Source organism: Esox lucius, chromosome 5, assembly GCF_011004845.1.
Source record: "Esox lucius isolate fEsoLuc1 chromosome 5, fEsoLuc1.pri, whole genome shotgun sequence".
Lineage (NCBI taxonomy): Eukaryota > Metazoa > Chordata > Actinopteri > Esociformes > Esocidae > Esox > Esox lucius.
Genome location: NC_047573.1, coordinates 31,007,424 through 31,022,944, shown reverse-complemented (window position 1 = coordinate 31,022,944; position 15,521 = coordinate 31,007,424). Strand labels below are relative to the sequence as shown.

The following is a 15,521-nucleotide window of genomic DNA, read 5'->3' as shown; positions in this document are numbered from 1 at the left end:
AAATGTCTGTCTTTCCATTTGGCTGATATGTAGATCTTTACTTTGATTGTGACACACATGTCTGTATAATATCAGTGGATTAACAGGTATTTGGGCCATGTCCTCCTGCCTAGAAGAAGGGTGTCAGTCTTTTGTTCCTCAGGAATGTGGTCCTTGGGGGGAGTAAGGTCAGTTGGCCCCTTTGGGTAAACACTACAGTAAACATTATGGCAGGAAGGATAAGGTGGGGGAAGATAGCATTTGACTTGTGTGATAGAACAAAGGGAATGTGTTTGATTGACATGAGACAGATGGCAGCATCTTACCACACCCCTTTTTCTATGTAATAAATACTGTCGAAATGATGTTTTATTTAGAGACTATTCACTGTTACTTTGTAACCTGCGTACTCTCTCCTTGCAAGTATATTAAAACCGTTTATTACGCAATTGATTTCTCCTGTCTTACCTACCATTTTCATAGAACTGTTTTGCACTTCACACGGCCCCTGGCTGCGCCTAGAAATTCTGTCCATAAAAATTACGAACAGAACCGGCGGCAAAGGGCAGCCCTGCTGGGGTCCAACATGCACTGGGAACAAGTCTGACTTACTGCCAGCAATGCGGACCAAGCTCCTGCTTCGGTCGTACAGGGACCTGACACCCCTTAGCAAAGGACCCAGGACCCCATATCCCCGAAGTACTCTCCACAGATGCCGCGAGGGACACAGTCGAATGCCTTCTCCAAATCCACAAAACACATGTGGATTGGTTGGGCAAACTCCCATGAACCCTCCAACACCCCGTAGAGGGTATAGAGCTGGTCCAGTGTTCCACGGCCTGGACGAAAACCACACTGTTCCTCCTGAATCCGAGGTTCTACTATCGGCCGTATTATCCTCTACTGTAAACAGCATTGGAAGGGCACTGTTTCCCTCTCCTGAGGCGCCGGATTGTTTGCCAGAATCTCTTCGCGGACTCACCATGGACTCACCAAACTCCTCCCAGGCCCGAGTTTTTGCCTCCACAACCACCCGGGCTGCAGTCCGCTTGGCCTGTCGGTACCCGTCAGCTGCCTCAGGAGTCCCGCAAGCCAACCAGGCCTGATAGGACTCCTTCTTCAGCTTGACGGCATCCCTTACTTCCGGTGTCCACCACCGGGTTCGGGGATTGCCGCCCCGACAGAACTTACGGCCACAGCTCCGAGCAGCCGCTTCGACAATGGCGGTGGAGAACATGGTCCACTCGGACTCAATATCTCCAGCCTCCCTCGGGATCCAGTCGAAGCTCTGCTGGAGGTGGGGGTTAAAGATTTCTCTGACAGGAGACTCGGCCAGACGTTCCCAGCAGACCCTTACAGTACGCTTGGGCCTGCCGAGTCTGTCCAGCCCCCCCCCCCCCCCCCCCATCGGATCCAACTCACCACCAGGTGGTGATCAGTTGACAGCTCCGCCCCTCTCTTCACCCGAGTGTCCAAGACATACGGCCGCAGGTCAGATGAGACGACAACAAAGTCGATCATCAACCTGCGGCCTAGGGTGTCCTGGTGCCACGTGCACTGATGGACACCCTTATGCTTGAACATGGTGTTCATTATGGACAATCTGTGACTAGCACAGAAGTCCAAGAACTGAACACCGCTCTGATTCAGATCAGGGGGGCCGTTCCTCACAATCACGCCCCTCCAGGTGTCACTGTCGTTGCCCACGTGGGCGTTGAATCCCCCAGTAGAACGATAGAGTCCCCAGTCGGAGCACTTTCCAGCACCCCTCCCAGAGACTCCAAGAAGGTTGGGTACTCTGCACTGCCGTTCGGCCCGTAGGCACAAACAACAGTGAGAGACCTATCCCCGACCCGTAGGCGCAGGGAAACGACCCTCTCGTTCACCGGGGTAAACTCCAACACATGGCGGCAGAGCTGGGGAGCTATAAGCAAACCCACACCAGCCCGCCGCCTCTCACCATGGGCAACTCCAGAGTGGTGAAGAGTCCATCCTCTCTCAAGGAGTGTGGTTCCAGAGCCCAAGCCGTGCGTAGAGGTGATCCCGACTACCTCTAATTGGAACCTCTCAACCTCACGCACGATCTCAGGCTCCTTCCCCGCCAGAGAGGTGACATTCCACGACCTTAGAGCTAGTTTCCATGTCCAGGGATCGGGTTGTCTAGGCCCCCGCCTTCGACTGCCGCCCGATCCTCTCCGCACCGACCCCTTATGGTCCCTCCTGTGGGTGGTGAGCCCACGGGAAGGCGGCCCCACGTCACCCGTTCGGGCCGAGCCCGGCCGGGCCCCATGGGGAAAGGCCCGGCCACCAGGCGCTCGCGTATGAGCCCCAACCCCGGGCCTGGCTCCAGGGTGGGGCCCCGGCTGCGCCATACCGGGCGACGTCACGGAACTCAAAATTGTACTTTCATTAAGTATCATTAAGGGGGTTTTGAACCGCTTTTAGTCTGACCCGTCGCCTAGGACCTGTTTGTCTTGGGAGACACTACCAGGGGCATATAGCCCCAGACAACATAGCTCCTAGGGTCACTCGGGTACTCAAACCCCTCCACCATGTTAAGGTGGCAGTTCATGGAGGGGTTCACAAATGAGGTGAAGATGAAAAAAAGTCAGGATTTGCAAGGTGACAAAAAATTCAAACAGTACATTTACTTATGTTGAGATAAATGAAGTTTAACTAATGCTGATTTAATAACCATGTATTTCTATGTTTTTATTGTATTAAGTTGTAAGCTGCAGTCAGGATAGGAAAATATGATTGGATACAATAACCATCAAAGTTTAAAACTCTTTTGTAATTCTCACTCCTTGTCCCTCTCTAACTAATAGGTCTAAACAGCGTTCTGTCTCACACACCTTGATTTTCCTTTGTCTTATTTAGAGAGATAGGATTAAAACCCAACAATTAACCTGCAAAAGAAACTGCCGCCTATACAGCAGGAAGAAACCTTCTGTCTCCCACCCCCTGATGTTCTAGTCTATGTTAGGACAATAGAATGTTAATGTAAATTACTGTAACTTTGTAAAGATTTCACATCTGGATGCGAGAATCTGTTGATCTGTGACTGAAAATAATCCCAAGGGGGAAGAGTGTAGAGCATGTCCTTCTTCATTGGACAATGAAAAATACAACCAGATTCGTCCAACATGTCACCATAACAACGAAGAGCCAATAAGGATGTTTTTTCACAACGAGAGTGAAAAGTACCCGCCCCTGTGGCGGGAGGAATAAAAACAATTTAAAATCTTCATTCGGGGCGAATAGATGTGGAAACTTGAGGGTTAAAACAACTATTTTGCCGTAGCAGCGTAATTCATGTATTTTGACTTATTTTCTATTAATAAATCTTTGTGTTAAATCTTCATTTGGACCGAAGCCTCGTCCTTCTTCAGAGATTCTGATACACGTAAATTCTCTACACTTATTGGTTGTTAATGTGGTATCTGAGCATTCAAAATTACAATACGAATGTATGTTTCAAAGTGAATGTACCTACTGTAGATAATGAGAACATCAGAAACATCTCTGTCTAGATTATATCTCTGTAGGTTGCGCTCTGATAACCACAGGAATGTTTACATTGACCATTTGGCATGGGGGTTACTGTCTTGGAAACCTGATCTTTGCTAGGTAGACACATCCTTCAATGTAAATATCAGCTTGTAACCCGCATTACAGTGAGTAGAGTTTTGACAACAACTCTTCTGCATTAATCCAATAAACACAGAATGCATTTTCTCCCTTGATTTTTGTGGGTTCTCTGTTATTTAACCACTATATGTAACTGCTAAATTCTAACATTAGTGTTATTCTTTTTTTATATAGAGGCAGGTGTTATTTGAGGACAAGAAAACCCTCATTTAGCTCCACTTCTATTCAGCAGTCTGAAGCATTACGTCCTGCTTTTTTAATCCAAGGACACAAAGGTTCATAAACTCCACGATTAGCAGGAGAAACTTGTCAGGGATTTTTTATCCTGCTTCACCAAGCCAGAAGACCTGATTAACAGAAAGCGGACAAATCTGTCAGGGCTGAAGATTAAGTTGGCTCTGAGGCCTCATCCATCCTGGACCAACTAGGTAGGGAACACCCTGTGGTGTAGGCTTTCAAAACTGGTATGGTATGACTTTATTTAGGTAAACAAATGTCATCACAAGATGACACCCAGAGAATAAAATGTGAAAGCATAATGAAACATTTATTTCCAACATGGTCCTCGATATTAGACAAGACATAATGACAACACCATAAAAATACGCATCCATTTATGAAAAATAAATAATCACTCTAATGTACGCAATTCTTATATTAAAATAAATATTATTCCTGAACAGCTTATATAGGAGCAGGCTCCACATATACAGTATGTCTTTACTTGTTTCTTAAACTGAACTCTTTATAAAAGGTAATCCAAGGCTACACCAGCTGTGCAGGTGATGTTCAAGCAAAACATGTCCCTGAGGACACTGTCATGCTTGGACCTGGACGCATGGGGAAGTCATCACATTCTTCCTCATCTCCACAAGTTGCCAAACATGTTTTCAACTGTGAAGCTTACTGAACTGGAGAGAGCTGGATTCCAACATGAATTACACAGGTTGCTATTTACACAGATCATGCTATTTTACATGAAGTGTTATTTGGATGGCTACACACTCAGTAAGTCAAAGTCAATAGTAATAGTTCGATTATTTTACTAGTAATGGTATCATGTTGCCTGTTGTTTGTAAGGAATTATTTTATTATCAAATGTAATGAGTTGAGTTGTTTCTCATTGTGACGACTGCGCCCTCTGCTGCTTCACCTCCCCCTGCAGCAGACGGGCTCCAGCGTTCGACGTCACCGGCCTTCTGACACCACCGTCCATCTCATTATGCATTTCACCTGTGTCTTGTTTAGCGCACCTGGTTCTCATCCTCATCATTCCCCCCAGTATATATGTTCCCTCTGCCTCCCCTGTCTTTGTGTGTTATTGTCTCGCTGTTGTAAAGAGCATTGTTGTGCTTCGCCTTGTTTATTCACATTTATTAAAAGAAAAAACAAAGATGTCTTGCCTCGGTCTCCTTCTACTCCTTTTCCTTCCGAAGCTCTGACACTCATCCTAGATACAGTGGGGAGAACAAATATTTGATACACTGCTGATTTTGCAGGTTTTCCCACTTACAAAGCATGTAGAAGTCTGTAATTATACTCTTCAACTGTGAGTGACGGAATCTAAAACAAAAATCCAGAAATTCACATTGTATGATTTTTAAGTAATTAATTTGCATTTTATTGCATGACATAAGTATTTGATACATCAGAAAAGCAGAACTTAATATTTGGTACAGAAACCTTTGTTTGCAATTACAGAGATCATTCATTTCCTGTAGTTGTTGACCAGGTTTGCACACACTGCAGCAGGGATTTTGGCCCACTCCTCCATACAGACCTTCTCCAGATCCTTCAGGTTTCGGGCTGTCGCTGAGCAATACGGATTTTCAGCTCCCTCCAAAGATTTTCTATTGGGTGCAGGTCTGGAGACTGGCTAGGCTAGTCCAGGACCTTGAGATGCTTCTTACGGAGCCACTCCTTAGTTGCCCTGGCTGTGTGTTTCGGGGCGGTGTCATGCTGAAAGACCCAGCCACAACCCATCTTCAAAGCTCTTACTGAGGGAAGGAGGTTGTTGGCCAATATCTCACGATAGATCTCATCCATCCTCCCCTCAATACGGTGCAGTCGTCCTGTCCCCTTTGAAGAAAACCATCCCCAAAAAATGATGTTTCCACCTCCATGCTTCACGGTTGGGATGGTGTTTTTGAGGTTGTACTCACCCTTCTTCCTCCAAACACGGCGAGTGGAGTTTACACCAAAAAGCTCTATTTTTGTCCCATCAAACCACATGACCTTCTCCCATTCATCCTCTGAAACATCCAGATGGTCATTGGCAAACTTCAGACAGGCCTGGACATGCGCTGGCTTGAGCAGGGGGACCTTAGGGCGCTGCAGGATTTTAATCCATGACGGCGTAGTGTGTTACTAATGGTTTTCTTTGAGACTGTGGTCCCAGCTCTCTTCAGGTCATTGACCAGGTCCTGCTGGGTAGTTCTGGGCTGATTCCTCACCTTCCTTATGATCATTGATGCCCCACAAGGTTTGATCTTGCATGGAGCCCCAGTCTGAGGGAGATTGACCGTCAACTTGAACTTCTTCCATTTTCTAATATTTGTGCCAACAGTTGTTGCCTTCTCACCAAGCTGCTTGCCTATTGTCCTGTTGCCCATCCCAGCCTTGTGCAGGTCTACAATTGTATGCCTGATGTGCTTACACAGCTCTCTGGTCTTGGCTATTGTGGAGAGGTTGGAGTCTGTTTGATTGAATGTGTGGACAGGTGTCTTTTATACAGGTAATGAGTGGAGAACAGGAGGGCTTCTTAAAGAAAAACTAACAGGTCTGTGAGGGCCAGAATTCTTACTGGTTGGTAGGTGATCAAATACTTATGTCATGCAATAAAATGCAAATTAATTATTTAAAAATCATACAATGTGATTTTCTGGATTTTTGGATTCCATCTTTCACAGTTGAGGTGTACCTATGATAAAAATTACAGACCTCTACATGCTTTGTAAGTAGGAAAACCTGCAAAATCGGAAGTGTATCAAATACTTGTTCTCCTCACTGTATAACAATATTTGACTGCATCACCAATGGGTAATACAACAGCGAGCATGTTTTCGGCTTCAGGCAACTAACTTACAGTGGATATAAAAAGCTTACACACACCTGTTAAAATGCCAGGCTCTTGTGATGTAAAAGAACGAGCCAAAGATAAATCATGTCAGAACTCTTTCCACTCTTAATGTGATCTATAATGTGAACAATTCATTTGAAAAACAAACTGAAATCTTCAAGGGGGAAAAATGAAAAATAAAAACCTTACAATAACCTGGTTGCATTAGTGTGTTAATTAGTTATGTCAGCCTACATCTGGTTGGCTTGTAGGCTACTGTAGCTTAACTAAAGAAATGAAAGTATCTAACCCCACGGCACGACTGACTAGATTACAGTATGTTGTTGACTTGCACAGCTGCATTCAGTTCATTCATTATGAGTCTTGCACATCTAGCGTAAGTGGTTATAAAAGGAAACCTATATGCATGTATTAGTCCTTAAAATGTGTGTAAGTACAGAGTGATAGTACACCAACATCATGGTCCACCTACATCTTTAGTTTGTTAGAAGTAGTTTTATTTGGCAAGTATTGGTGGCCACTTGTCATCTTTTCATCACACATCCAATCAGAGGTGGAATTCTATCTACTTCAGAACACTCAGTGCACTTCTGGCTCTCACAGGTTATTTGAGAAGGGTTCCCGTTATGCTTTAAGTTTAAAACAAATTGGAATATTGGATCTTTTTATCAAGAGTAACCCTGTATTTCTCTTTGTTTCCCTCCTACTGTAGCTTGTGTCAATGTCCCCTCACAATGTCCTTCAATGTCCCTCACACCAAACCTCAAGGAAATAGGTGAACACTCTTCAGTTCCTTTGCAGTATTTTCAGAATGACATTCCCTAATATTTAAAGTGTTAAAGTTGCTAGACGCATAAACTACACTGTAGTGATGTCTACTGACTTCTACACTACCTGAATCTCAGTGTTCTTACCATTGATTTGATACTGTTACTTTGCACGTTTGACATGCGGGCGCGTCAATGTAAAAAAAAAAAAAATCACTGCTCCGTAACCGTAAAAGTTAGACGCTTCATTCTTCTTCCACATTAATAGGGTTATTCTGCTGCAAATAACATTTCGTTTGTGTACTTTCATCAACCCCACAATCGCGCTCACAAAACCTCTAGTCACACATATTTATTCATTACTCTGGAACGGTAGAAGTTAGAGGCTCATTTCTTTTCCACAGGAACAATGACATTCCGCTGCAAATAACAACGTCTTGTTTGTGTACTTTCGTAAACCAGAATTCCTTCAGGATTTTAACAGCTGCCCTAACTAATTATCCTTGATCTCATTCTGTTGTTTAGAAGACTACCATACATAAACCAATCACAGATTGCTGTAAAACAACCAATGTGAAGTCTATTCGTGTCACCCCTCTCCCCAAAAGAGAGAAAAATAGTGAGCGAGTGCGCCAGGGGGAGAGGCGTGTGTCGCACTTACCATGCTACCAATAAAGTCATTATGCACTTGGATTGCATTGAAGACGCATTCAGTTGCTACAAGCAATTGTTTTAAAAAAAGAGAAATGGGCAGCTGGCGAAAGAAGTGGAATAAATTAATATGGAGAGCGAGGATAGTGAAAATGGGTCTGAAGATTCAGAAGATGAAAAGTATCAGGACGGAATCAAACTATTTGTAAAATAGGGGGTCTTGTTAATGATCTCAAGGCAGCTGGGACAATAGTCACCAAGAAAGCAATTGGTAACACACTACGAAATGAAGGACTTAATTCCCCCTTCTCAAGAAAGCACATGTACAGGCCCATCTGAAGTTTGCCAATGAACATCTAAATGATTCAGAGGGGAACTGGGTGAAAGTGTTGTGGTCAGATGAGACCAAAATGGAGCTCTTTGGCATCAACTCAACTCGCCGTGTTTGGAGGAGGAGGAATGGTGCCTATGACCCAAGAACATCATCCACACCGTCAAACATGGAGGTGGAAACATTATGCTTTGGGGGTGTTTTTCTGCTAAGGGGACAGGACAACTTCACCGCATCAAAGGCACGATGGACGGGGCCATGTACTGTCAAATCTTGGGTGAGAACCCCCTTCCCTCAGCCAGTGTATTGAAAATGGTTTTCCTGGTCGAATGTACAAACCCGATTCCAAAAAAGTTTAATAAAAACAGAAAATTTATCACTTTAAGGGAAAAAAAAGTTCATGTTAAATTTCATGGCATCAACACATCTCAAAAAATTTGGGACAAGGCCATGTTTACCACTGTGTGGCATCCCCTTTTCTTTTTATAACAGATTGCAAACGTCTGGGGACTGAGGAGACAAGTTGCTCAAGTTTATGAATAGGAATGTTGTCCCATTCTTGTCTAATACAGGCTTCTAGTTGCTCAACTGTCTTAGGTCTTCTTTGTCGCACCTTCCTCTTTATGATGCACCAAATGTTTTCTATGGTTGAAAGATCTGGACTGCAGGCTGGCCATTTCAGTACCCGAGTCCTTCTTCTATGCAGCCATGACATTGTAATCGATGCAGTATGTGGTCTGGCATTGTCATGTTGGAAAATGCAAGGCCTGCCCTGAAAGCATATGAGCATTTGTTGTTCAAGAACTTGGATATAACGGTCAGCATTGATGGTGTCTTTCCAGATGTGTAGGCTGCCCATGCCACACGCACTCATGCAACCCCATACCATCAGAGATGCAGGCTTCTGAACTGAGCGCTGATAACAACTTGGGTTGTCCTTGTCCTCTTTAGTCCGGATGACATGAACTTCAAATTTTGATTTGTCTGACCACAGAACACTTTTCCACCATTTTAAATGATCCTTGGCCCAGAGAAAACGCCTGCGTTTCTGGATCCTGTTTAAATACGGCTTATTTTTTGACCTATGGAGTTTTAGCCGGCATACTAGAAGTATTCCTGAGCCCATGTTGTGATTTCCATTACAGTATCATTCCTGTATGTGATGCAGTGCCGTCTGAGGGTCCGAAGATCACGGGCATCCAGTATGGTTTTCCGGCCTTGACCTTTACGCACAGAGAATGTTCCAGATTCTCTGAATCTTTGGATGACATTATGCACTGTAGATGATGATAACTTCAAACTCTGCAATTTTTCTCTGAGAAACTCCTTTCTGATATTGCTCCACTATTTTTCGCCGCAGCATTGGGAGAATTGGTGATCCTCTGCCCATCTTGATTTTTGAAAGACACTGCCACTCTGAGAGGCTCTTTTTATACCCAATCATGTTGCCAATTGACGTAATAAGTTGCAAATTTGTTCTCCAGCTGTTCCTTATCTGTACATTTAACTTTTCTGGCCTCTTATTGCTACCTGTCCCAACTTTTCTGGAATGTTTAGCTCTCAAGAAATCCAAAATGAGCCAATATTTGGCATGACATTAAAAAATGTCTCACTTTCAACATTCGATATGTTATCTATATTCTATTGTGAATTAAATAGAAGTTTATGAGATTAGTAAATTATTCCATTCCTTTTTTACTCACAATTTGTACAGTGTCCCAACTTTTTTGGAATCGGGTTTGTAGTTTAATGATGTATAACAGAAGAAAAATACTAATGGCACTAATGGCAGGAACAGGCTACAGAACCAACACACTAACGACAATGACCAACATGAAACATTGGGGCAGGAGGAACTTAAATAGGGACACAACAAGGGAGCAAAGAATGCACAGGTGGAAACAATAAGGACAAGGACAGGCTGCGTGTAGGAACACAAACAAAAACCAAACACAACGGGGTTACATTCAAAAACAAAAAACAAATAGAACATAACCTCACAATGAGCACATTTGTATAACCACTAACATTAGCTAGATGTGTAAGACACATACTGAATGAACCAAATGCAACTGTGCAAATCAATGCACCAATTTGTCATTTTATGCATCATTTTCAAAGTCCTCTGCTATTGTGAACATGGATGTAATGGAAATAAAGTAAAAAAGAGTAAAGAACAGTTGCATCAATTATGTTAAGGATTAAAACATCAGATCACAGACATGGGCAAGATGTTTGGTCTTTCAAAATAGATTGGCATATTTGCAAGAAGCAAGAACCCTCCCTCCACAAAGGATGAGGTAGCCTAGTTTTGTCTGTTGCTGCTCCCATGCTCTGGAATAGTCTCCCATCCCACATTAAGTCCTGATCCACCACTGACAATTTTAAATCAAATTTAAAGACCCACCTTTTTCTCTTGCTTTTAGTTCAGTCTGAGGTTGTCCCTTGGTTTTTGTCAAGTCAACTCTTTACTTATTTTTTATGTCCTCTTAATGTGTTTTAATCTGTTGTTGGTTTTATTAAATTTCTCTTAACTACTTATTGTATTACTTTGATTTGACATAATTTTTTTGATTTGACATATTTTTTGTTTGTTTTCCATTTTAGTGTGCCCATCTATGTATTATACAGCTCCAGAATTATTTTTGAGACCACTGCACATTTTTCTTTCCTTTCCAGAAAAGTCGAAAAGGAAGGTTTTGAGTGAGGAACAGAAGCGTTTAAATTAAGAGACCACTGCAAATTGAATGCTTTGGTTCCTCACTCAAAACCTTCGTTTTCAACTTTTTTTGAAAAAAAAAAAAAAAGGTGCATTGGTCTTTTAATTTTTTCCGGAGCTGTATGTACAATTGTATTATATTATGTATTGTTGCCTTTTATGTATTATTCCTTTAATCATGTATACTGACCCGGTGGCACAGGGGCATTGCCCCCCAGCTAGATATATTTGACCCCCAAAAATTATTAGGTTAAGATGTTTCCCCAATTCTGTGCTTCACTAATTACTGTTGGGAATGTAGGCTAGCTCTCTTGCCTTCATCTGCAAATGCAATCGAAGATGTGCTTTAAGTGATGTGATCATTAAGCTCCAAAGAATGTGCAACTACTGCAGTTACTAAAGCTTTCAAATTTGATTGACAGCTGTGTATTTTGGTAGTATATAGCCTGAGCAAGTCTTGCATGCAATGATTATATGCTTTCCGTCCATCGTGCTTTAGCTACAATTCTATGTTGATAAGTAGGACAAATGTGCCCGTCCATGGCAATCAAAAGCCTGTCCAAAATGTTTGTTCTAGTGCCGGCACATATACCTGTTCTTAGGCAGATGTTAATCCATCTGCCTCGACTGTAAAGCACTTTGGGTCAATTCCTATTGTTTTTAAATGTGCTATATAAATAACAGTGACTTGACTTTCCACCAAGTGGGATATTGGTAATATTTCTCTCACACATACACACAGCTCAACTTATCTGAGAGAACCGCACTGCTGATGTTACCGTGCGTCTGAATCTCCTTAACCAGGGCTGCGATGACGGTGAGTGACAGACAACTCGCCGGTCATTCTGATTTAATATTTCTCTGCTATGTTTTTATTATTTCTCGTAGGCTTGTAGGGTGGGCACGAAAATATGTGACAAAGACACAGAGAATTGAGCGAATTGATTCTGTAAGGGACAGTGCATTTTATTTGGACGATCCCATATCATACGGGACAGGTGGCAGATACCTTCATTACTTTAGTTAAGCTACAGTAGCCTACTAGCTGGCTAGTTAGCCAACCAGATGTTAGGCTTACATAACTTTGCTTAAGTTAGTTGCCTGAAGTCGAAAACATGCTCAGCGTTGTATTACCCATTGGCGATGCAGTCACACATTTTCCTTTCGATTGAAGGACAATGTGTGTAAAAATTGTGTAAATACAAAATGCAGATCCATAAGAAAACTTAAAAGTTGTGTTTGTGACGTTCCTTTAAGGATCGGACCATCCTTTTCAGGAGACACTCGGTAGCCCGATTGGTAATGAGGGAGATCCCAGGGTATATCAGGTGTGGGTACTTGGTAATAAACACCTTTACAGATGTTTTTATTTACAAAATATTTAATCCTGCCCAAACACTGTTTTTAATATACAACCCTATTTGTAAATTGACCTGCTCAAGCCTGCACATTGTCATTAAAAATAGCCCAACTGGGTGGGAAACCGACACATCTGGCAATACTGAGTGGTGTCCTTGTATTCTTACTTGGATTGTGATGAGCCTCCTGAATGACAGTCCTGCAGGGTAAGTGAGAATGACTCGACTATTGTAAGAGTTTTCTTCCCGGCTCTCAACTGATACTGTCACATTTAATACATCATCAATGCCCACTTTCATCTCTGAGGATCTGAAATAGGTGTGAATCATTAGAGGAGTGATATAAGGACCATAATGTCACTATATATTCTTATTGCCAGCTACAATTAAATTATCATCATTCTAATCAGCAGTTTTCTGAAAATATTCTGATGTAGTAAACTTACCCAGTGAAATTAAAATCCACTTTGAGGTTGTCCACACAGTTGTTATCAGTTCCACATCTAGTCACAAAGCCTAACTGAGGGAAGATAACATGTTAATTTCATGAAAGAATTCCCAGGATGTAGATACATCTTAGATGTATCCCTACCTCAAAATCATTTTTGGGACATTTTGTTAGAACAAGTTAAGGAAAATAACATACAGGATGATATGTTGTAGTCAATGTCTGTGGGGAAAGGCTTAAACTGAGTCCTCCAGACGAAGGCAACCCTTCAAATGTATAGTCAAGTTCATTAGACAATTCATTGAGGACGTCTTCTGGTTCTTCCTGGAAAAGAGAAAAACTGAATTGGCCAAATGTAGGGTTTTTGAAGAATTGGAAAAAAAATTGTGCTGAAATGCTGGATGCCTGTATACATTTTTTGGCCATTAATGAATAGCTTTACAGGACAAAACTTTGATTAAATGATGAAAAGAATTTCTGCACAAACTGTCAGAAACCGTCTTAGGGAAGCTCATCTGCATGCTCGTTGTCCTCATCAGGGTCTCGACCTGACTGCAGTTTGTCGTCGTAACCGACTTGAATGGGCAAATGCTCACATTCGATGGCATCTGGCACTTTGTTGAGGTGTTCTCTTCATGGATGAATTCACTTTACAGGGCACTTTACAGGGCAGTATGGCGTCGTATGAGTGAGCATTTTTTCTGATGTCAATGTTGTGGATCGAGTGGCCCATGGTGGCGGTGGGGTTATGGTATGGGCAGGCATGTGTTATGGACAACGAACAAAGGTGCATTTTATTGATGGAATTTTGAATGCACAGAGATACTGTGACAACATCCTGAGGCCCATTGTTGTGCCATTCACCCACGATCATCCCCTCATGTTGCAGCATGATAACGCATGGCCCCATGTTGCAAGGATCTGTAAACAATTCCTGGAAACTGAAAACATACCAGTTCTTGCATGGCCAGCATACTCATTGAAACATGTCACCCATTGAGCATGTTAGGGATGCTCTGGATCAGTGTATACGACAGCGTGTTCCAGGTCCTGCCAATATCCAGCAACTTCACACAGCCATTGAAGAGGAGTGGAACAACATTCCACAGGCCACAATCAACAACCTGATCAACTCTATGCAAAGGAGATGTGTTGCACTGCATGGTGGTCACACCAGATATAGTGAAACTGCACATTTTAGAGTGGCCTTTCATTGTGGCCAGCCTAAGGCACATCTGTGCAATAATCATGCTGTCTAATCAGCAGTGGCGGCTGCTGGTCTTTCAAAGAGGGGAAGCTCATTTTCGGCCTACATTATAACCCTCTGATAGTCTTCATTTGTAGTGACACTCGGGGTCTTTGGGGTCTTTTGGACCCCAGACAATAACATTTAATTTTGTAACAGAACAATATATATATATATATATATTTTTTACAAATATAATTTTACTCTGTTTATTAATGGCTTCACTAAAATCAGGTTGACAATATTAGCACTGTCTGCCATCGTGCGCAGTATCACCCACGTACGATGCTAGCCTAGCCTACTACTGTATATGAATGAATGAACTAACTAACTATCTAAAAAATATATATTAAACTTTGTAAAACTGAAACAAGGATTGTGGTGTAGCCTATAATTGTGTGAATTGTATGATGCAAATCGGCTAGCAATTTCGCCAAACAAATATCAAGAAATATTGCAGCAGTTTGTCTTTCTCGAATACACTTGAGAAATCTGTGATGGGACTGAGCGCGAAATAGCTTATATAGTACAGACCGCTGTCAGTCAAAAGGAGATGCAGTTTGACAGATCGTCAGATCCTCCAATCATCACGCGGAAGCACATCGTCCGGGCCATGGGCGGGACATAATCGCAGCATTTATCCAATCACCGTCTACTTTCGGAGCACTGAAAAATACTGTTCTAAGCAGCCCCATTGAAGTCAATGGACGCTCGGCTTCAACAGGGAAATGCACAGTGACGCTGCGGGATTGTATGTGAGGTAAATTGAGTCAGCCGACCTGTAGCTGATTCTGAACTAACTTGTTTTAGAGATGAACATGTTTTAACAAATTTTTAGTCAAAAATGTTTACACAATAGTACATATTTGACCATTATTTTTTTTGACATTATAGGGGAAGCCGAGCTTCCCTTGCAGTCTTAAAGAAATACCCACTGCTAATCAGCATCTTGATATGCCACACCTGTGATGTGGATGGATTATCTTGGCAAAGGAGAAGTGCTCACTAACACAGATTCAGACAGATTTGTGAACAATATTTGAGAGAAATAGGCCTTTTGTGTACATAGAGAAAGTCTTAGATCGTTGAGTTCAGCTCATGATAAATAGGGGCAAAAACAAAAGTGTTGCATTTATAATTTTGTTCAATGTAGTTACTTCACATTCAAACGGTTTACCCTACAATGGAGCACGTTATATACAATCAGTAAAAGGTACATAAATGACACACATGTAATAAGCTACATAAATAAAAAAGGTGATGTAAGAAGTACGTCAGCAAAGTTTCTGTCA

The 15,521-nt window shown here is 42.3% G+C and overlaps 1 protein-coding gene across 1 annotated transcript in view; it reads right to left on the bottom strand.

The window, feature by feature from the left end:
• Positions 1-15,521, bottom strand: part of LOC105030020 (integrin alpha-M) — a 77,919-nt gene that overhangs the window by 10,359 nt on the left and 52,039 nt on the right. The window contains exons 18-20 of the mRNA XM_034292089.1: positions 13,182-13,307; positions 12,982-13,055; positions 12,704-12,845 (exon numbers count right to left, since the gene is read on the bottom strand). Coding sequence (XP_034147980.1) covers positions 12,704-12,845; positions 12,982-13,055; positions 13,182-13,307 — 342 coding nt within the window. The remainder of the gene's footprint in view (positions 1-12,703; positions 12,846-12,981; positions 13,056-13,181; positions 13,308-15,521) is intronic.